The 23,975-nt window shown below is 33.4% G+C and overlaps 1 protein-coding gene across 1 annotated transcript; it reads right to left on the bottom strand.

Moving 5' to 3' along the window:
* Positions 1-1,547: 1,547 nt before the first annotated feature.
* Positions 1,548-18,695, bottom strand: LOC109800568 (uncharacterized). Its single transcript, XM_020361348.2, has 2 exons — positions 17,849-18,695; positions 1,548-1,819 (listed from the first exon to the last, which is right to left on the bottom strand). Exons 1-2 carry the CDS (start codon positions 18,693-18,695, stop codon positions 1,548-1,550), a joined length of 1,119 nt encoding a protein of 372 aa, XP_020216937.2.
* Between the last annotated feature and the right edge of the window lie 5,280 nt (positions 18,696-23,975).

Here is a 23,975-nt window from a genome sequence, read left to right as displayed (position 1 = left end):
TCTGTTAAAACTAACATTAAGGACCCAAAGAAAACTTGAGTACCTAAATCAATCCATTCATTGTTTTGAAGGATTCCAAAAACTAAACTTGGTACATTGATAGTGGATGTTCCAAGCACATGAAAGGAGATGCTTCAAAGCTCATTGGCCTTACTCCTAAGAATAGTGGACATGTAACCTATGGAGACAACAATAAAAGAAAAATACTTGGCATTGGAAAAATAGATAGAATTGATGAAATTGTAGAAAGCTTTGTACTCATATTCTTGAGCAAACTCAAAAAGACAAGAAGGATGAAGGAAGGGAGGATTCTATAATCCAAGAGAATCAAACAAACATGAATTTTCAAAGAGAGTTGAGAATCTTAAGAAATCATCCTCTTGAAAATATCATTGGAGACATATCAAAAGGGGTAACTACTAGATATTCTCTAAAAGAAGCATGCAATAATATGGCTTTTGTTTCTGAGATAGAAGTTAAAAACATTGATGAAGCTTTAAATGATGAACATTGGATTAATCCTATGCAAGAAGAGTTAAATCAATTTGAGAGAAATAAAGTATGGGAACTTGTTGATAAACCAATTAATCATCCAATTATAGGAACAAAATAGATTTTTAGAAATAAACTTGATGAACATGGTATAATCATAAGAAATTGATATAGGGGTGACTCTTTCCTTCAAACTTTGCACTATCTTGATTTCACCATTTTCCTTATTTCCTTCAACCTTAGTAATTTTAACAACTCCCCCAACTTAATCCCCAATTCATTTTCATTATACTCTCAAGTGTTTGGTTAGGGTGAAGAGTTAGTATTTGGTATAGGCTTAAGGTTGACTGAAGGTTAAGGCTCAAACATGTTTCAAGGAAAGGATTCAATTTTGGCTAACTGTTTGGCTCTAGGCTTAAGAAAAATTCAATTATGCACAATGGAATGCCTTGATCCTGTCCAAAAATTCTCACAAGAGCAATCATTCAAGACTCAACCAATGCAAACACATATACTATGATGATGGCTCTCAAAGTAGAAGTGTATATGATAGATGCATTGTTTAGTCTCTCTCACTCACTAGCTTGACTAAATGTTCAATTACTGATCTTTCATGCCATGTTAATCAAATGACTCACAACTTCATGATCAAACAAATTGGATGAGTGCAACCTCAAAACAAACCATTTTTAAGTGAATCAAAAGATGTGTTTTTCGCTTTTTGTTGATCTAAAAGCCATCTCATTTCCTACCTTTGAAGAATGATTTTCAATTTTTTCCAATTTTTTTGATTGTTAATTTAAAAAAAGTATATATATATATATATATATATATGTATATACTACTACTACTACTACTACTATCAAAACAACCAATGGTGCAAAATCCAACGGTCCAAAAAGTAGATATCCACAAACATTAGTATAATTGCACCACAAAAGTGTGAACATCAACCAAAAACACCAAAAGTTCAGACATCTCACCAAAACAAATAAACCACCAGATAGTCCAAGCAAAACGGAAACTAAAACAACTGAAATTAAAATGACTGGAATTTAAAATGACATAAAATTAAAATGGAACTCCTCTTCCTCAGAAAGTGGGTGATAGTGACCCTTCATCTTCTCTTTCATTGACTCCTTCTTTCTCATTGCTTTCTCCCTCTTCAGCTTCTTCTTCTGAATCCATTGCCTACCCATGCTCTTGCTCCCCCCATGAGGGTGTTCACCTTGATCTCCACCCCCTCCAGAAAATACAGGGCTGTCCCCAGGCCACAGAATTGCTTCATCAAATTGCTCCGGTGTAGGCCATGGGTATAGGCTGCTACCTTCTTTCGTTTACAATCAGTCATAATTTCATGTGTTGGTCGAGAACCACCACCTCTTGAGCGTGCCATTTGAAAAATTAAAACCAATCTTGCAACCAAGTTAATCCACAAGTTGATCATACTAACATAACTCAATTCTTCATGGGGCATAAGGAAGAATCAATAAGTATTCTAACATGTGAAACGCTAAAGTTATTTCAAAGCCACCAATGAACAAGAAAATATTTCAACAAGAGTCTTTCACATGTACTTAAACAAATAGCCATCAATGAAGTGCTATTAGCACTAAAATCTTATTCACAACAATGATTAGCCCACCACAAGGTTCATTAAATTTGAAAAATGGAATCAGCTTTCACTTAGGCATTTTCCCTAGCACTTAGCAGACAAAGATAAGAAATGGTTATGCATGTCCAAAGTGGATTATTAAAACATCCCAAAATTCAAAATTTTCAGTCCAAGAAGAAAATTAATCATAAATCACGCCTCCATTGATCAAAGAATCCACCAATGAATCATAAGTCTTGGTCATGAATGAAGAAGAGCTCACACACATTCCTTATGCAATGAAGAGAAAGAGAAGAAAGACTAGAACTTTACCTTGAAGTGTCAATAAAAATGGTTTCTTTCTTGTTCGTGTGCGTAGTGAGTGAAGGAAAGTGAGGGTTTTACGAAGATTATAAAGGAAGGGGATGAGACGTGGGGAGTGAGAGGGGTTTGGTGGGTGAGAGAAAAGGAGAAAACGAAGAGGTAGAGAGAGGGGTTCAGTTTTAAAACTGACCCAAATTGGCTCAAACCTCTCATTTATCACACGTTTTGAGCCTTACCGCTATGGCTGCAAAACCACCGATGAAGCGGTGGTGATTTTGAATTCAAAAACGAGCTCCAGAGTGTTGGCACTTTAGCTGTGGAGCTAGTGTTGGGACGATGGAAATTTTTGTACCAACAGTGAGTTGGCGCTATGGTTGCATTTTTGGCGCTGTAGCTATGAGAATTTTCTTACAAAATACTCCCCCAACTCAATCTTTTGTTGGTCCCCAACAAAATACCAATCAACTAAAACTTCCCATCATGAGATTGCTTTTATATCAACAATAGGCCAACACTCAATCAATTCACTATCAAAAACCATTTTCTACTCATTGAGGTGCCTACAAAACCAATCATGCTCAACAATCATGCTCAACCAAACAGATTGCAAGACAAATCATAACACAAACATTACAAACCAATAATTGAACATACTCCAATAAGAATGACTTCCCAGGGTGAGTGTTTCTCTCAATTCCACTCATCATTTCTATGAACATAAGCATTGATATCATCTCTTCATTATTGCTTTTTGAGAGAAAATTAAGGATCACAAGGACTTTTTTGAGGGTTCTACTGAGGCTTGGTTAACAAAGGAGTGTGGTTTTTCAGATTAACAGGGTTTAAACTCAAGAGAGTAGAATGAAAATGAACCCAAACACTCCACCTTATTCACTCTTAATATTCAACTCCAACCAAATCTCTCAGCCCAAAATCTTCCTCTCATTACATACCCTTTTTCCTCAAGATTTGTTGCCTAGATTTTAAAAGGCCCTTCTCTTTTGAGACTAAGTACAAGTGCTTGCTTATTTTGCTTTTGATTTTTGATTTTTTTAATTTTTTTTAAGTGAGAATTGATGATAGAATAAAAATAACAAGCATAAGCACTGCTTTTGACTTAAACTTGAGCAATGATGTTGATATAGGGATGTTGATTGGTGAGTATTCCCGCCTGTCACGCGGGTGACCTGGGTTCGATCCTCGGCAACGGCTCCAAAAACTTGATGAGATTTTTGCAATCACTCCACTTGGCAAGCGGACCAAGTTTCAATGTAGTATTTAAGTATCATCCTCAGGGATTTGAGAATTTAGTAATTCTTACTCTAATGATCCAATAAGAGACATTAATATGATTGAAAGTGAATTAATGTGAAGTAAAATAGAACGATAATGTAAAATTTATAAGAACAATTCTAAGAAGCAAGGATTGGACTCAGGAGCACTTGCTAACTCTTAAATCTTCTTAAAATAAATATGATTTCAATTTCATGACTTCCATGTTCATTTAGTAATTCAACAAGATCCCTCAAAGTTGAATCCTAAAATGATTAATCTAAAACATGATTCCTCTATGTTTTGAGATTAACACTTTGCATTAAGAATAATGACTTGAATAGGGTGACTAAACAAATCAAGTCTATTCCTAGAACAAGAGTTGTTTAGGCACAAGATTCAGTTTGGGTTTTCAAAAACGTTTTCCAACCGGATTCAAAAACCAAAAATCATACAACGGGTGATCAAACCGATATAAGCATTAAGACAAGAATCAAACACAAGTGATGAGAATGAAATGCATATATATTTAAGAAGAAGATTTAGTAGTTACATCCAGACCAATCCTTAATGATTCAGCCCCTCATGGCCATTTACAAGATCAAAGGAGTGGAAGAAGAAATTACAAAGGAAGAGATGAAGAAAAGGAGTTGATCCTCGTTCCCAAGTGATCCAGCCTCCAAATCTTCGTTCCCACTCCGTTCTTTCTTCCTCCTATGCTCCCAGCTCTTGTTTTTCTCTCTATTTTTGTGTTGCCCTGTTTTCTCTCTCTTTTTCCTTTTATATTAGCTTCGAAACTGGGGCTAAAATGAGATTTTTTCTCTCACGACTGCAGTTGTAAATCCACAGCTATGGCTGTGGAGAGTTCTTCAAGGTGAAGTAACCTCCAACACTGTAGCTGCAGAACCACAACTATAGCTGTGACAAATCCTTCATGGTGAAGTAAGTCCCAGCACTGCAGCTATGAAACCACAGCTATGGCTATGAGTTTCTAGAATTTTTCTTGATCTCCCATGCCTCAACGCTTTAGGTGAGAACCTACAACTATGGTTGCAATTCTCTAGAGTCCCATTTTTATACTGTAGGTTTCCACAACCATGGCTGCAAGTTTCTGACTTCCTGATTTCTCCCCAGATTCACATAGCTAAAGCTCTAGATCCACAGCTATGGCTGTGGAACTCTATCTTCTCAAATTTTCTGCAAAAAGGGAGGGAAATCATTAAGATTTTTCTACTACTCTTCTACCTATTTAGTATACTTTGATTCTTCAAATTTAGGAGGTAAAATATCATATATATATCTACAATTTCCAAAAAGAGTACCAAAAGTTGAGTGTAAATTATGAACAAAAGACATTCAACAAAAATAAAGTTAGACTAGTTGCTAAAAGATATAATCAAGAAGAAGGCATAGATTATGAAGGAACATATGCACCTGTAGCAAGACTAGAAGCCATTAGAATGCTACTTGCCTATGCATTAATAATGGATTTCAAACTATACCAAATGGATGTCAAAAGTGTTTTTCTAAATGGTTTTATCCAAGAAGAAGTTTATGTTGAACAACCCCCAGGATTTGAAAACTTAGAATTTCCAAACCATGTTTTTAAATTGAAAAAGACTCTATATGGATTAAAACAAGCTCCTAGGGCATGGTATGAAAGACTAAGTAAACGAGATAGGTACTTTCAGTTATTCTCTGAACGTAACATTGTTGATCTCAAATATCTAAGTGTTAATTTCTTTGAAGATGAGTCCTTTGAATGCTATGAAATTTTCAAAAATTCTAGAATATTGGAATTTATGACTCCGAAAAATCCTATTTATCCTAACTTAGTTAGAGTCTTCTATAGAAACTTAGAAATCCGGAACGAAGTAATTTATAGTGAAGTTAAGAAAATTCCTATTATGATCAATCAATCTCTTTTCTTTGATTTAACAAAATTAAGTAGTCAAGGAGCACTGTTTAAGGGCACTATTATTGAAGAATGGAAAGAAGATTATTCTCATTTAAATTCTCATAGGACGATTTGTATTGATGATGCTGATATGACTAGACGTTTACTTGCTGGTTCTATTAAATTTGATTATTGTATCATGCATTACATAATGTTCATGTCCTGCTTCCTCATACTACAAATCTTGCTCAAGCCACTGAAGAAGATTTGATTTTGATTTGGGCTTTGATTGCTGGCCGCCAATTTAATTGGCTCATTTGATCCGTCACCGTATGAACAAGGCATTACGTGCCAATCCACCACTTCCTTATCCACATTTTATCACTACCATTTTGGAACATTTTGAAGTTCCTCTGGAAAATGAAACTTGGGTTCCAATTAAGTGATCTTTTGAGATTGGGGCTACTACTGTTGCTTCTTTTGGGTATAAGAAGACAATTAACAATACATGTGTCCGGAAGTGTGACTATCAAGTTGTTGATCCTGATGATCGTACTCCTTCTCCACCAACTCAGGATCCCTCCTCCGCTCTCCTCACTGATGTTCTCAATGAGATCATGCAGGGATCTTCGCTTTTATGTTGGAGAACGTTTTGATTCTCTGGATACTCGCATGCCTCGTCTTGAATGTAGACACCCAATTTCGTCCGGGGGCATACAAACAAGGGAATGGACCTCTGTTATGAAGGGAAGGAGCTCCCAAAGCATGCAAACATCAAGATAGGAAATTAGAAGGCCCAAAAGCCCAAATTAATTGTTTTTAGTGGCCCGAAACGGGCCGTTCCAAAAATCGGAACGGGCCGTTCCCAAGTCCAGAACGGGCGTTCTCGAATTGGAACGGGCCGTTCCGAGGCTCCTAAAAGGTCTATAATTTGTAGGCTGGAACAGGCCGTTCCAGAATTGGAACGGGCCGTTCCAATCTCTTAAAAAAGGGTTTTTTAACCTTAACTGGAACGGGCTATTCCAAGTTATGAAAAATGCCTAAAAACTCTTTTTTGGAACGGCCGTTCTAGCATAGCCAAGTGTGTGTTAATTGTGTCTCTGGAACGGGCCGTTCCAATTTCAGAACGGGTTGTTCCAGTTACCAATTTAACCCACAACGGCCATATCTATAACGGGCCGTTCCGATTTTGGAACGGGCCGTTCTGGACCCTTTTTTAAAGTCTATAAATAGACAGCTGTGGCTCATTTCTCAAGACTCCAAAATTTCGTCCAGACTCTTTAGAGTACGAAATTTCTCTCTTTTTCTCTCTCCCTCTCTCTTTTGTATTTCTTGAGATTTTGTGAGGCATTATAGTGTGAAAGGTTGCCACAAAGCACCTAAAATCTTCCTGTTTTGAAGATTCAATAGAGCTCATTCAAGAGGTATTTCAGTTAATCTCTTTCTCCCTTTTTATTTATTTCTTCTCTATAATAAATAGTTATAATAAAAATAATCATGTAGACATTTTATGGTTAATTGTATAATTTAAATTTCAAGCATGTAAATAATTATTAATAAAAGGGGATTTAATATTTTTATTATTATAATTTATAATGCTAACTTCATCATAGGGTACCAATTAAGGGCGCTGTAGGGGTGCTTAATACCTTCCCTACATGTAACCGACCCCCGAATCCAATTCTGGTTATCAAGGCCATTATTGAATTTTTAAAAACCTTTTCTTTTCCAATGTTTTGAGTAAAACATTGGTGGCGACTTCATGAACTCATTTTTCAAAACCATTAATTAAGAATTAGTCTGGTGTCCGGGTATTCCCTAATTGATGAGATCTTTAAAAGGATGTTTAAACCATAGGTCGCGAGATCGGAAAAATTCGGGTTGCGACATTGAAGATGAAGTCAAGTCACTTCGTCGTCCCTCTGAGTAGATCACTTATATAGTTATGTTGGTATTTTTATGATTATCTTTTGCATTAGTTCATTTTAATTCAGTCTTGAACTTTTTGTCTTATGCTATGGTTTGGTTATTTCTACTTTGTTGTTCTATATTATCACTTTAACTTAATGATACCTTTAGATATTGTCGCTTACATGGTTTGGTATCTCTTTAATAATACATGTTGTTTTACTCTTCTTGATGTTGCCAAAAGGGGAGAGAAAAGATCGAAAAAAGAAAAAAAAGGGAAGAAAAATAATACACTACTTGCTTTTAAAGATACACAATTTTTCTTTTCAAAATAAGGAACAACTCCTTTTATTAAAATAAAAGTAACAATCAATCAATGTTTTACTAAGGGGGAGATTAAGGGGGAGTAAACAAAATACGTTGTTTTATTCTCTTTCCTTTTACAGTTAATTGTCATCATCAAAAAGGGGGAGAATGTGAAAGAAAATATGCACATAAGTTTTGATGATGCCAAAACATTGAAAGAAATTCAAGGTTAAATTAAAGCAAGTTGATCAAGGAACAAGATCTCAAGAATTAAATAGATAAGTGTTGTCAACTTAGCTAAACATCTAAAAGAAACTTTTAGAAATTGCAAGTGTGCTTGGCCATTAAAATTAAGATTTCAAAATCCTCAATTAATCTTTTTGAATTTCAAAGCAAGTTTTAAATCTTTTGAAAAGAAATTAAAAGAGTGATTCAAAAAGAATTAGCAAAAATATTTTCTAAGGAATAGTTTTTAAAAACTAAATCTTTAATCATTGAATGAAGTTTTCTATATCAAAAGTTTTTGAAGCAAAAGTAATAATATTAGTTTGGTAATCGATTACCAGTTATAGTAATCGATTACCAGAAGAGGGAAGCTTCAAAATTCAAATTCCAAGATACAACGTTTAAGTTATTTCAAAATTATAACTGTTGTAATTGATTATGAGGTGTTGTAATCCATTACCAGAAGAGGAAACTTCAAAATTCAAATTGGAAGATACAATGTTTAAATTATTTTGAAATTATAAGTATTGTAATCAATTACCAAACCCTTGTAATCGATTACCAGTGTGTCTTTTCTGATAAACTCAAAGAGTTACAACTTTTCATGAGAACATACAACCATAAGATACTTGACTATAAATATGTATAATTTTTCAAGAAAGTGTTACGAACTCAAGTGTGCAAATTCATTACAAAAACTTCTTGGCCAAAAATTATTTGCAAATTCTCTAAGAGTTCCTTAAGATCATCCTATTGTAATATCTACTCTTCCAAGAGAGTAATTTTGTAAATACCCATTCTATCTTTCAATCTGTAAAGGAGAAATTGTTATTCTCCTTGGTGGTTTTGAATCTCAACCCAAGGAAAGGAAATTCCAAGGTGTTGGAAGATTCAAGTCTTGTAAGAATTACAAGAATAGTGAAAACTCAAGTTGGAGACTTGAGGACTGGACGTAGGCATGATTGGCCGAACTAGTATAAAACGAGTTTGAAATTCTTTCTCTCTACACTTTTAATTATTTGTTTTACTTGTGTTTAATTAGTGTGCATCTTAGTTATTTACATATAAATTTGTCTAAGGAATTGAACTTATAAGATAGTAATTCGAAAAACTTGTAAAAACAGGAAATTTTGGATAGCTTAATTCACCCCCTCTCTTAAGTTATATGAGACTACTTGTCTATCAAGAAAAATCTTGAGGATTGCTCGCAAGCTTGCTTCATTTATCTTTGTTATAAGTTCCTTAAGGTGAAAAATGTTTATTGATGCATTAAATGTTTGCATTAATTGTGTTTCACTAAATTGTCACTTCTTATCTAATCAAGGATGTTACTTATCAACTTTAGGATATCAAATGGACCATTTGTGGCATGTGTCAATAAAAAACATGTTTTGCATCAACTTTTGTTAGCTTTTTTCATAAATTTAGGTATCCGTTTGTTCTTGTTTCTTGTGCAAAGCATGACTTCATCCACTTTAATAGATTTGTGAGCTCTGATGAGCTTTCTTAGTTTGATTTGTTAAAGAATCAATTATTCATGTAGCAAGTAGTCATTAATCATTATAAATGATTCATATTTAAGATTTTATAAATGCTTCGACTGATAATACATTGTTTGTCTAACATTTTGCATCTTATGCTTCGTCTGATGTGTATTTTGAAAAAAAAATATTTTCTCTTATAAAAATGTTCTGTTTGTTATCATTCAAACTTGAAAGATTGAGAGATCCAAGATCATTTTTTGACTTAACAGATTCATTGCAACCACAATAATCACCTTCTTATGGATCATGCTTGATAACATCATAACATGCAACTCTTACTTGCAGAAATCATAATGACTTCAAGGCAAAAGACTACTCTACTATGGTTGCGAAGCACTTAAGACACTTGCATAACATATTATGAAACCTAATAGGTCTATCCAATATAAATATTTACTCCCAATATTTATATATGTATGCTTGACTTAATATCTATATATTCATGACTTGTGAGATGTGATCATATGTCAACTCATACAATAACATTAATTTATTATTGTCATCCTAGTTAACAATAATACTTGATTACATATACTTTAAGAATAATGTTCTTTGTCCAAATATCTCACAATCAAGTCATGCTTGATGTAACTTTGAACGAACCAATTATTTTAAAGACATTAATATGGTTAATTATATATATACTCACAATAACAATTAACATAATAATTAAAATGCATATATATATATATATATATATATATATATATATATATCAAGAATCAATAAATAAGAAAAGTCGTGATATATAAATAAATTAATTGTTGACCACTGGGGCTAACTCTAACATGTATTCTTTTAATGGGATTTGGTTGTTCTATTTTGAGTGCTTCTATATGAACATGTGTTGTTATAAATTCTTTTACATGTATCAATAGTGTATAGTTTTATTTTTTTTTCTTGGTTCTTTTTCTTTTCACCCTTGAATAGTAACAACTCGCATGAATTGCATCGTTGTTTGCTACTCCTTCATTTTTTAATATGACCCTCTGACCTACAGGCCTTTCTCCACATGCATCATTGTCTTCTACCACCTCATGCCGCCATGCGTTGCCACATTCTGGCAGGTACGGTTCATGTGCTTGGCCTAAACATGCATGTTGTTTTCTTGCATGAATCACTTGTGACTTCTGCCCACTTGTTTGTACTCCTTTCTATTTTTGTCGCAATTTTATGGAAACTTCAAGTTCCACTTTCAATTTTGTATCTACGCTAACTTTTACCATTATTTTGCCAATTCCATGAGAAAAATTGATCAAGACAACCAACTACAACACTTGGCCTTTGTTTCTTAATCACCTTCTCTTGGACCTTAGATCCTTGACTTTGGTGCCTCTGATCATATGACTGGTAACCAAACCATTTTCTTTCATTTGTCTTTTTCAAACTCTTTGCTTTCTCTTACATTAGCAGATGACTCTCAAATCCCAGTTTGTGGCATCGAACAAACACGCCCACTTCTTAACTTGTCCCTTGATTTTGTCTTATTTGTTCCTAGTTTCCCTTTTAATTTAATTTCCATTAAAGAACTCACTTGAACTCTTAAATACTATGTGGTGTTTATTAATAACTATATTCTTGTTTAAAAGCAACATATCAGACAAATGATTGGAGTAGGATACGAGTGTAGAGGATTGTATTAAATGTTATCATTACTGGAATGTGTCTCCACTATGTCCCCAAAACTTTCTCATCAATGTCTCAATCATCCTAATCTAGAAAAACTATGCATCTTGGTTCCTAGTTTTTCTTCAATTAAGTCCTTATAGTGTAAGTCATGTTAGTTGGAGAAACATATTTTTCCCACGTATAGTCCCTATGTTAAAAAACGTCCAATGACACCTATTTTTTTTTAGTTCATTATGATATTTAGGGTCCTTATTGTGTCTATTCAACCTTTGGTTGATGATTTTTCAAATTGTACCTAAGTGTTCTTAATGAAGATTGGTTATGGTGTTTTCTTTATTTTTCAAGATTTTTTCAATGAGATTAAAAATCAGTTTTTAGATTCAATTAAAATTTTACGCACTGATAATGCTCGCGAATATTTGTATTCCTCATTTCACATTTTTCTTACCTTGCTAGGTATTCTTCATGAAACTTTGTGTGCCTAGACACCATGACAAAATGGTTTTGCTGAATAAAAAAATGTCACTTGGTTGAAACAACTCACACCCTCCTCAATCACTATATTAATGTCTTGCTTTACTTCTAGGGAGATGCACTACTTGCAACATGTTACCTAATCAATTGAAGCCTTCTTATATTCTTGGAAATTAGGTTCCTTACTCCATCTTGTCTCCTGAACAAACTTTATACATTATCCCTCTTAGAGTCTTTGAATGCACATGTTTTGTCCTTGATCTTACTTTAGGTAAAGATAAACTTTCTGCCAAGTCTCTTAAGAGTCTTTTCCTCATCTACTCTCACATTTAGAAAGGGTATCATTGTTTTTGTCCTTAACTTCAACAATATATTGTCTTTGTTAATGTAACTTTTTCAACAATACCTTTTTTTTCTTTCTCTTTTTCCACTATTGACAATGGTGTTTTGGATGTGCCACCTATTGTTCCATTTGTTGAGTCAGCTCGAATTTTTCCACCATCACTACTCACCTTCCACAGATGTACACAATCTCCATTAATAGTGACATCTCATGATCATTTAGCATCATCTCCTACTCCAAACGCACATCCGCCAACATTGCCTACACCTAACCTTTCTATAACTCTTTGCAAAGCTATTCGGTCTTCACATAATCCTAATCCCTTACATTCCTTTTCTCTTTATTATGATTGTTTGTCTCCCACCGATTTCTTATTTATCTCTTCTTTGGATCCTATGCCTATTTCTAACTCTACATGTGAAGCCAAGACTAATCATAACTGGCAACAAGCAATGTTGGAGGATATGACTACTTTACATGGTGACACTTGAGAACTTGTACCTTTATCTATTAGTAAGACTACTATGGGCTGTCATTGGATTTATGCAGTGAAGATTGGCCTAAATGGAAATACTGATCTCTATAAGGCATGCTTGGTGGCCAAAGGACACACTCAAAGTTTTGGTCTCAACTACGGAGACACTTTTTCCCCATGTCCAAAATCACATCATCTCATCTTTTTATTGCTATCTTAGCCATTCACCATTGGTCTATCTTCTTACATGGTTGCAAGAAGAGGTTTACATGGATCAATCACCAAGTTTTACAATTTCAGATGACTCTTGCTTAGTTTGTCAACTTCTATGTTCTCTATATGGTTTGAAGAGACCCCTCATGCTTGATTTGGTTGTTTTAGCTCTACCTTAATATAATTTGGCACGAATTATTATGAGGTTGATCAGTTGATGTTTTCCTTCCATACACTACAAGAGGCATGAAAAAAATCAATCGGAAACAATTTAATCTGTCAAAAATTTAGACGAATATATTCGTCGGTAATTATTCATCGGAAATTTTCGTCAAGAATTGTTTAAAAATCTTTATGTAATTTCGACGAATAAATCCGTTGGAAAATTTTTGTTTAATTTTAATAAATTTATTAATGTAACACCTCTCATATTTGATATCTTTAGGATTCCATTTCACGACACTTCACTTTTCAGCATGTTTTGTCTTTACTTGCACAATTTCTGGGAAACTTCCCGAAAGGTCACTCGTTCCCATATTATTCCAAGTCAAGCACGTTTAACTGTAAAGTTCTGATAAGATAAGCTACCGAAAAGTAGATGCATGTTGTTAGTATACATAGTACAAATTAATTCATTTAAGTCATCCTTAACTATACAACCTCATACTTGTACTATCTCTGGATCCCTCTCATTCCGGTGTGTCCGGACTGTTATAAAAATATAATAATATATATAATAATTATATTACTAAATAATAAATATATTTATTTAATTAATCTTTATTTGTATATATACTTACTTTTACAATTAACAATCTACTTATTTCTATTTAAAATTAATATTATGATACAATTTAAATTATTTATTATAAATTTAAAGTTTAAATAATAATTTATATATTTTAAAATATTATTTTTATAATTTATAATGATAATATAATTTATAAAATTATAAATATTTATTTATTACATACTTATAAATTAAATTGTAATATTTTAAATAAATTATTAATTAACTTAATATATTTATTTATCTTAAACTTAAGATATGAAATTCAAAAAATGTATTTATTCTTGTTTTATTTTCTAATTATCAATCATTAATAAAATAATAATTTAAAATCTTATTTAATTATATCATAATATTTTCATATCAAATTTAAAATCAGATATTCGTTATACAAAAATATCAAGATCATATAATAAATTGTCAATAAGATTTTAGTTAAATAATTTAAAATAATTAATTTTTCAACTATATTGTTACTGAATTTATAATTTATTTCAAAGCTGATCAATTTTTTCTATATTAATTATAGTAAAATTTATTTCAGACAGATTTATATTCGTCGAAAATTATCCGATAGTAATTTACATTTTTCTTGTAGTGATACTTTAGGTGACCCTTGCATCTACTTGGTCGTCTATATTGGTAACATTGTCATTGCTATCAATGATGTAGATGGTATTATTTGATTCAAATCTCATTTACGAGTCAATTTCAAACAAAAGACTTAGGTCCACTCAAATAGTTCTTGGGAATTGAAGTTGCCCAATCCTCCTCTGGCATTACCATTTCCCAATGTAAGTATGCTATAAGCATTTTATCAAAGATTTCTTTGCTCGATTGTGGCCTTAGTGATATACACCTATGGATCCTAATTTGAAGCTTTTTCTAGGTCAGGGGGGTCATTGAAAAACCTGGGAAGATATCATTGTTTGGTAGGTAGACTTAATTACCTCAATGTCACTAGACCAAACATCTCATTTGCTATCAGTGTTGTCATTTAGTTCTTGAGCGCCCCTTGTGATAGTCATTGGGATGCAGTGATCAACATTCTTTGATATATCAAGAATGCACTAGGTCATGGAATACTTTATGAAGACAAAGGCAATGCTGAGATTATCTGTTACTATGATGTTGATTGGGTAGGATCACCATCAGATAAAAGGTCCACCTCTTGATATTGCAATCTTATTGGAGGGAAGTTGATCTCATGATGAAGTAAGAAGCAAAACACCATTGCCAGATCTAGTTTTGAAGTTGATTATTGTGCTATGCTAGCAACAATCAATTTGCTCTCCAATCTCCATGTTGTGTCAAACCTGATCTTCCATGAGCAGACTACACACAAAAAGATTGATTGTCACGTTGTGAGAGAGAAGGTCCTATATATTAGGTGAGATCATTATTTATTTTGTTAGATCTAGTGACCAATTGGTAGATATATTCCTTAAATCCCTCAAGGGCTCCTAAGTTGATGACATTTTGATATGATATGATTCTTTTGTAATTAGAGGAGCTTGTATATATAGTAGAAATTAGGGATTCTACACATTATTACTTGTTATCTTTTATTTTCATATATTTTTTTTTATCCTTATTTATTATAAATAGAGGATTACATGTGCGGTAATAAACACACATTTTCTTATCATTTCTACAATTTACTCTTTCATTAATGTTTTATATAATATAGTTCATATTATAACTCAAAAAGGTATATGGTTTAGCGGTTTTTGTTTTTTGGATCCATTGGAATTACCTTAATGACACAACAATTTTAAACCTAAGCCTTTGTGCAAACTACACCAACCACCTTATGGCTTAGTGGTCTAAATAGTTAAATCATATATAATATTAGTCTTCGGTTCAAATTATATATAATTAATAGATGACAATTATTCTTGTATGCCTCAAACACCCTCCCTCCTTAACTCATCAAGGCTTCTTTTCAAGGAAAAAATCATGATGACCCAATAGGTGACAAAGCAGATAATACCTTAGCTGTGACAACTCTAACGATGCCAAAAGACTTACATTCGAAACATTAATACTAAAAGGAGGGCATAAACCACTATTGCCCATTAGCCTTGACTTGGGGGCTTGTTTCGATGTACTTAAAAGTCCACGTCGCATACGAATCGAGGCTATAAGTAGTTTTTAAGCAACCTCCCTCCTTAACCAACTAGAGTCACCTTTTCAAGGACAAAATCATGATGACCTATCAAGCGCTAAAACGAACAATACCTTAGATGTGATGACCCTAACAATCCTAACAAACTTATAGTTGGAAGATTGACACTAGAAGGAGGACCTAGGTCACTCTTGTCCTTTAGCCTCAATAGGGAGCTTGTTCCCAAAAGCCTAAAAGTCTCACATCAGTGAATGCTAAAGTAAACAATATCTCAAATGCGGTGATTCTAACGATGCTGATAAACCTACAATTAGAACATTGGCACTAAAAGAAAAACCTAGGTCACTCTTGCCCTTTAGCCTCGACTGGAGGCTTGTTCCCAAAAGCCTAAAAGTTTCACATCAACAAGCGCTAAAATGAACAATATCTTGTATGCAGTGATCCTAATGATGTTGACAAACTTACAATTAGGACATTGACACTAGAAGGAGGGCTTATGCCACTCTTGCCCTTTAGCCTCGATTGGGGGATTGTTCCCAAAAGTCTAAAAGTCTCACATCGCTTAGGACTTAAGATTAAAGATAGTTATAAACACTCCCCCTCCTTAACCCACCAAAGTGCCTTTTTAAGGATAAAATTGTAACGGTCCAATGAGTGTCAAAGTGGGCAGTACCTTAGATGTGATGATCCTAATAGTGTTAACTGACTTATGATCGAACATTTTTGTTCTAGTATGCCTAAAAGTTTCAGATCGCTTAGGAATTGAAGTTAAGGGTAGTTTATAAACACCCTCCCTCCTTAACCTACCAAAGTGTCTTTTCAAGGATAAAATCGTGACAACCCAAAGAGTGTCAAAGTAGACAATATATCAAGCTTTGTAACCCTAATAGTGTTAGTTGACTTACGATCGAAATATTCTTGTTCTAGTATGTCTAAAAGTCTCACATCACTTAGAAATCAAGATTAAGAGTAATTTATAAATACTATTGCTCCATAATCTATTGATACACATTTTCAAAGACAAAATTGTAACGGACTAATAAATGTCAAAGTAAATAATATCTCGAATTCAATGAACCTGACATTTTCAACAAACTTATGGTCGAAAAATTTCAAGAAGAGAAACAGGTGCCAATAAAAGGCGTGAGATTTTTGATATTTTTCTTTCTTTTATATGTTATTTTTAGTATATAATTTTAGTCACGTGCTTTTAGTTCAATCTCTTCACGTCTCTGACGCTCGAAACTATGTACGGTGAACCAAGTATTATTAGATATAGCTTAGGTTTGCCAAACATAATTAATAATAACTCAGCCAAACAGAAAGAGGAGAGAATGGTGGAATGGCAGTTATCGGGTTTCTCGGAGTAACCATCATACATTAGATAAATGATTATGAAACATAAAACAATCTTAATGTTGATCGTTTTTTAGGTGGACACCAAACACGAGATAAGAGGAAAAGCATGTAATAACTCGGAGAAAGATCGGAAAGAAAGGAGGAGATTTCATTTGTATTAGCATTATTATTCAAGGTTACCGTGTTACTTCTTGGAAGTAACAACTCTAAAATTGGATAATTTTGAAAATTGAAAGATTGAAATTGCATAATTAAAAAAACACGAGAGAAACAAAATCACATTTAAAAAATTATAAAAGACAAAAGTATAACTTAAACTTAATCTTATATAATTATGACAATATCAACAATAATTAAGTATTATGTGAAAGATATTTAAAATTAATTAATAGTGTATGATTTATACAATATAAACTGTAATTAAATTAAATATTGTATGAAAAACATTATTTTTTATTTGTACCAATGATATCTTCCAATCAATAGTCGAATTTTAATTTAATTAAAAAAATAAGTCTCCGACTATCTACAAAACATGTCTATGTAATTAAAACTAATTGTGCACAACTTTATTGATTCATATTATTTTAAAATACATTATTTAAGTAAATAAGATAATTATAATCCTTTTAGGGATTCAATTCATTATTCTTTTCAACGATTTCCATATAATCACGATCCTACTTAACAGTAATCATGATTTGAAAATTCAAGTATTCCTTTTTTAAAAAATATTATAAAAATTTGTTTGACGATTATAATCCATTAAGATCTGTTTGGCGGAGGAAAATTATAATAAAAAAAATTATGTTTAATTAAAAAGTAAACTTTTCTCTAACTAAATAAAAAAAATTATCTGCATTTTCTTTTTCCACAATTTTCTTTCTCTACATCTCCATCAGGAGATATCAACCGAACATAGTTTTTCCCGAACTGCTCCCCATGATTAGCCCTACAATATATGTACAAGACCGTGCTGACGGCAATATCATTAAGCAAAAAGGTAGCAACCAAACAAGAACTTGCACCAATTACTGTCCCATTAGCCCAGCTACCATGGCAAATTCCATAAACACCCTTCATCAAATTTGAGCATATCCGCACCAAGATCCCCACCCAGAACCCTGAGATCAATAAGTGAGATAGTGCCACCACTTTCATTCCCTTCATCAATCTCTCACTCCTCCTAAAGGGTTCCAAACCCCAACGTGATTCCACTGCCACTATCACTGGCACCAAGGTCCAATTAACTTTCAAATACATCACCACAACCACAGGCACCAAAGGAAGCACAACAAAGAACCCTAAACTCGTTACATCCACAATCCCAAACCCTAAAATGATGAGAAGCGCCAATGAAAAGGAACATGGGAAAGATAGTAACATGGTGACAAGGAGGGGTAAGAAGGAAGAGAAGATGGAGGGTAAGAGCTTCACGGGTCTACCATAGAAGAAATGGTAAACACTGTATGTGATGCTGCTTAGGGCACATGTGTAGAAGACCAAAACGAAAACAAAGTAGAGGACATAAAACAAGGGGTTTATGGTTTTTTGTTTTTGTTGTTGTTGTTGTGTTTGAGAGATGTTGGAATAGAAAATGAGAATTTGAAAGAAGACAGAGAGGGGTAAGAGGAAGATGAGGAAGAGAATGCTGAAGTGACGAGACCTAGTTTTGATGATGCGCTTACTTTCTTTCAGGAGAAACAAGAAGTTGGGGGCCATGGTAGGAGTGAATTTGCACAATGATATATGGCTTGACTTTTGTCTAGTTTTATTTTATTTTATTTTTAACCTTGCACTTTCAATTTTATAAAGAAAACCAGACAATCTTGCTCAAATACCAATTTCAGCCATATCTTTTGAAAATTTGATGGATTCCTGAAAGCAGATAATACAATATAAAGTGTTTTCCCAATTAAAGATTAAAAGGGAAAGAAGTTTGATAAGGATACTAGCGTGCAATATTACAATTCGGGTGGTTGACTTTTATAAAATAAAATCCAATATTAATAATATTAATTTTTTTATTTTATAACAATCGCTTTTATGAAAGAAAAAAATGGACCGCAGGTGTTAATAAACGATTACAATATTTAAGTACAATTTTATGAAATTGTCAACATTTAGGAAAGATTGAAATTTTAAAGGATTATTTTAACATGAAAAAGTCTTTTGAATTTTAATAGATTTTAAAAAACTTTGAAAAAATGTTATAACTTTTAAGATTTTTCTTTTAAAAGACTTTTATAATATAGATTTTAATCCAGACTTTATAGTTTGAATTTTAACGAATTTTAATGAATTTATATTATAAGATTTTAAAGGATTTATAGATTTTACAGGTACACATATTTGTAAAACACATTTAATGCTCTAAGAATTAATAAAAAAATATATAACAAATAATTAAAAAAAAAAAGTAAAATAACTCAATTTTTTTCTATCTTTTAATAAATAATTGTCTATATCTATTGCCAAATAATTGACTTTAATCTCTTCCTAACTAACATTTCTCTACATATCTAAAGTTATATATGTATTCCATGTATTGACATTCTCTTTCATATTCTTGAGTTTGAACAATATGTTTAAAATATGTTCTTCATTAACCGGTAGTATCGAAGATGAAGACTCGTCCGCTAATCACTCAATTGAAAATTCATCAGAATGATATTCTTTGCAAAGAAAGTTATGTAATGTTACACATATGTTAATACAAATTCAACTTGTGTCTTAAATAGAAATGGAAGCACTAACTTAAAAATTATGAAGCGTGATGTAAAAATACTAAATATCTTCTCAATCACATTTCTTAAGGATGTACAGTATAAATTGAATACTTAATTTTCATTTTTAGGGTCATTACCATGACCTGCAAAATCTTGAAGATGATATCACACACCTCGAAATAGAGCTAAATATTGGGGTTTATCAGGAAATAAACAATTAATCCACTAGAAAATATTTACCTAATTACATATACAACACATAAAATCAATGAAAGTTTAAAAATATTTATTATTAAAAAAATTACCTTGGGGCATTTTAAGTCCATTTCTCCCGGTCAAAACATCACTTAATAACTTGAAACTATAAGCCAAACCCTCTCACCCACTAAGAGCATATATAAATTCCAAATCAAAGTTACAAGTTACTACATTTTGTGATATCTTTCCATGAAGATTACGACAATTGCTTACATCTTGTCCCTTCACCATATTTTCAGAAAATGAGTACCATCAATAGCTCTAATATACAATCCTAAAAATATTCACATATGTATTATAATAATGATAAATATAATTTCAATTTTTTTATAAATTAGTAATTATCGCATACCTTGAAGTAAGGATAAAATTTTGTGCTTCCACTTATTTTAGTAGGCATAATTGTTCTCGTTTTAGCCATCAAATCAGATTTTGATGGCCAAATGTATTACAAATTACAAAATATATACTATTTTGACTGATGATTTGTAGGAAAGATGCAAGAATTTCTTCAACACAAATAAATCTTGTATCCTCCAAAAGTGTTTTTTCTCTAAGAATTGCACATAAATTTTGAAATGCAATAGGATACATTCTATATACTTGTCAAGCTATGAAAAGATCATCATTTAATGCTTTATGTATGTAGTCATATCCAATATTAGTAATTTGTTGTCGAGTTAATGGATGTTCAATATGTTCACCATGCATCATAATCAAAAAATTGATTTAGCACATGCATCAAGTCACAACAAACATTAAGTATAAAGTAAAAACGTTTAACTAAACAAAGACGACATTGTATTCAACGAGAACCAAGAGAATTACGGGAGTAAAACAGCTACGCCAATCTTCAATAGTAGAGACTTAGATACTCATGACTAAGGATTACACACAAAAAATGGGATCTTCGAGTCATTTGTGATTACAAAATTACTCTCACTTAGAAATCTCTCTAATCCCTCAAAATTTGTAATTATAAAAGCTAAGATGCCAAGACTTCCTAAAAGTCCTAATTTATAATATTTTAAATGGGCTTCTATTTGTGCATGCTCGCTTAGAGTGTCCATATGGTTCACTAAAGTAGGTTTGTTTGATCCTTTTAGAGGTAGTCTCCGACTTCCCTCATTTAGAGCACTTATTGTTCCAAGAGAATTCTAGCTCACCTAGAGCGAGTGGCTCATTCGCTTAAGTGAGCTTGCATCATCCTTTAATGCTGTAACAACCCATTTTTCGTGGGCCAAAGGCCAAATTCGTGGCCCAGAATGGCCCGTTTCAATTTTGAAACGGGCCGTTCTGGAATAGTGTGTATGGCCAAAATTGTAGAAGCAGAACGGGCCGTTCTGACGGGAGAACGGGCCGTTCTGGTTTGGAGAACGGGCCGTTCTGGAAACAGAACAGGCCGTTCTGCTGGGTTTGAGAACGGGCCGTTCTGGTTTGGGAACGGGCCGTTCCAGTTGAAAAATTTACGTAGGTTTGAAGGGCCCAGAACGGGCCGTTCCGACTTTGGAACGGGCTGTAGTGGTAGGTGGGCGAAAAATCCTATAAATAGGCCTCAAATCCTCTCATTTCTACACACCTCTCATTCTCACTCTCTCTTCTGTTCTGTTCTCTCTTTCGTTCCTCTTCTTCTCTCTAAAGACCACGAGGAACTCAGAGGATGAGGTTCTGCTCCAGTTTTAGTTCCGATCCTTGTTTAAGGAAAAAGAGGAGGAGGTTCTGCCCGAGTTCCTATTTATCCAGGTACGGGGGAAAAGGAGATTATTTATATGTAGAGTTACATGAGGGAATTGGGTAGAGGAAGAGCCCTTAGGGTTATGAATAATATTATAATTATTTCTGTTTGGAGAATTAATTATCTTATGTGATTCTATATATATTGAGGATTACGAATATATGTTTAACTTGTAAAAATGATGCTCTGGGAGAGAGAACGAAATTATGTAAGTTAGGTTGTGAAAAATTGGATGATTTCTGTTTGAGAAATTGAGGATCCCATTATATTCTGTATGTGTTGAGGATTATAGATATGCTAATAATTTGTAAGAATGATGATCTGAGAGGAAGAACGAAATTGTAGAAAAGTGCCTGTGAGTTAGGTTTTGGAACAATTGGGGATTTTACTTTTTACGTTAAAATTATATTAAATTGATAATTCTGTTGTTTGTTATATTAGTTTATGAATGTTATTGTTATATTATTTGATGATCTAGATGATGAATTACTTGAGGGTATGTGAATCACCATTTTGTGTGGATTGTGTGTGTATTGTGGAATTGAGATGTGGATGTGGATGTGGATGTGGATGTGGATGTGAATGAGATGTGATTGTGGTTCTTCACACCTATGACCAGGGGTGAGCACGGCCCGAGATTGTTACATGAGTATCGTGACCTTGGTTAATATGTCAGGGGTGAGCACGGTCCTAGGTTAGGGGTAACGTGACCTTGGCACATGTTATATCAGGGGTGAGCACGGCTCTGGATTGTTACATGAGTATCGTGACCTTGGTTAACATGTCAGGGGTGAGCACAGCCCTAGGTTAGGGGTAACGTGACCTTGGCACAGTGTTATATCAGGGGTGAGCACGGCTCTGGATTGTTACGTGGGTATCGTGACCTTGGTTAACATGTCAAGGGTGAGCACGACCCTGTGATAGGGATAACGTGACCTTGGCACAGTGTTATATCAGAGGTGAGCACGGCCTGAGATTGTTAAATGGGTAGCGTGACCTTGGCATAGTGTGAAGTGCAAGATTTGTGATGATTGGTGTGATTGAGAATTATGACGTGATGACGATGCATGATTGATTGAAATACGATATGGTGAAATATTTATGAATATCAAGTTATAATGACATAATATGTTGTGTTTTCTTATGTGCTATATATATAGATGTTTTCTTTTCTCACCGTACGATTTGTGGATATTTTAGGTGAGGAAGATCCGGCTACGAGTGGCATCTAGAATGCTAAAGGTTGAGTTGTGGGTATGCTCTGATATTGTGACATCGGGGCAGAAGATTTTCTTTAGGACATAGATTGTTATATGGAATTAGAATTGTAAATATTATTTTTGAAAATCATTTGTAAACTCTCACGTTTCATTTTTATTGTGGTGGTTATTGAAGAATAATTTTGAAGATTCTCATGTGAACCCTTTTACCGAAACTGAAAATTGTTTTTGTTAAGTTTTCATTATTACAATATATGTGTTGGGGTAGTAAGGGTGTCACATTTAGTGGTATCAGAGCAGGTCGATCTAATCGGCCGTGAGTTATGAGTCTACTATGCTTGTTTGGTAGATGAGTAATGTGATGATTTGATTGTAACTTATTGATGTGCTAATGTGATTATTGATTTTGTTTATTTATTTGTGTGCATTGTGTTCTTAGGATTTATCTGGAAGACATGATATAGCTTAGTTGATGATTACTCATTGGTTTGGATACTTCTTACTTATGTAAGAAGTAGTGGTTAAATAGTATCGCTCGTGTTGCGAACACATGTGCCAGTAATAGTGAACGAAGCCTTGTGCTAGCCAACTAGAACTTTAGATGTCAGTGATACATTGATTTGTCGAGTGTACTAAGAGTTTGCGATTGGTGGAGTTTCTGACATCTATAGTTGTAGCGGTTGAATCTAAGGTGATTGTCTCCTTGGTGAGTGATTGAAATGACGGTAATTCCCTTGAGTGTTAGTACTGGAATGTTAACTATTTATGATTTAGGTAGCATGTGAGTTCTTTTCATTGAGGATAGTAGTGAGAGACTTGAATGAGAAATTGAGGTGTGAGTTTGGAAAGAGTCGAGGTAGCTTGTGGCATACACTATTGTTGTTTGGTGTAGAAGATATTTTCACTACAGTTTTGTTGTGCCAGTATGAGTATCGTATTGACAACATTAGATTTTGTGGTCTTCATGAAAGTTGTGGCTTTGGATATTATCTTTCCAATGAAACTAGAATAACATAAAACGGAGGTCTAGAACTTCAGTTATAACTGCTTTGGTGATCAG

The sequence above is a fragment of the Cajanus cajan genome, chromosome 3, assembly GCF_000230855.2.
Source record: "Cajanus cajan strain Asha chromosome 3, NIPB_CcT2T_4, whole genome shotgun sequence".
Classification (NCBI taxonomy): Eukaryota; Viridiplantae; Streptophyta; class Magnoliopsida; order Fabales; family Fabaceae; genus Cajanus; species Cajanus cajan.
This window is presented reverse-complemented; position numbering and strand designations above follow the sequence as displayed.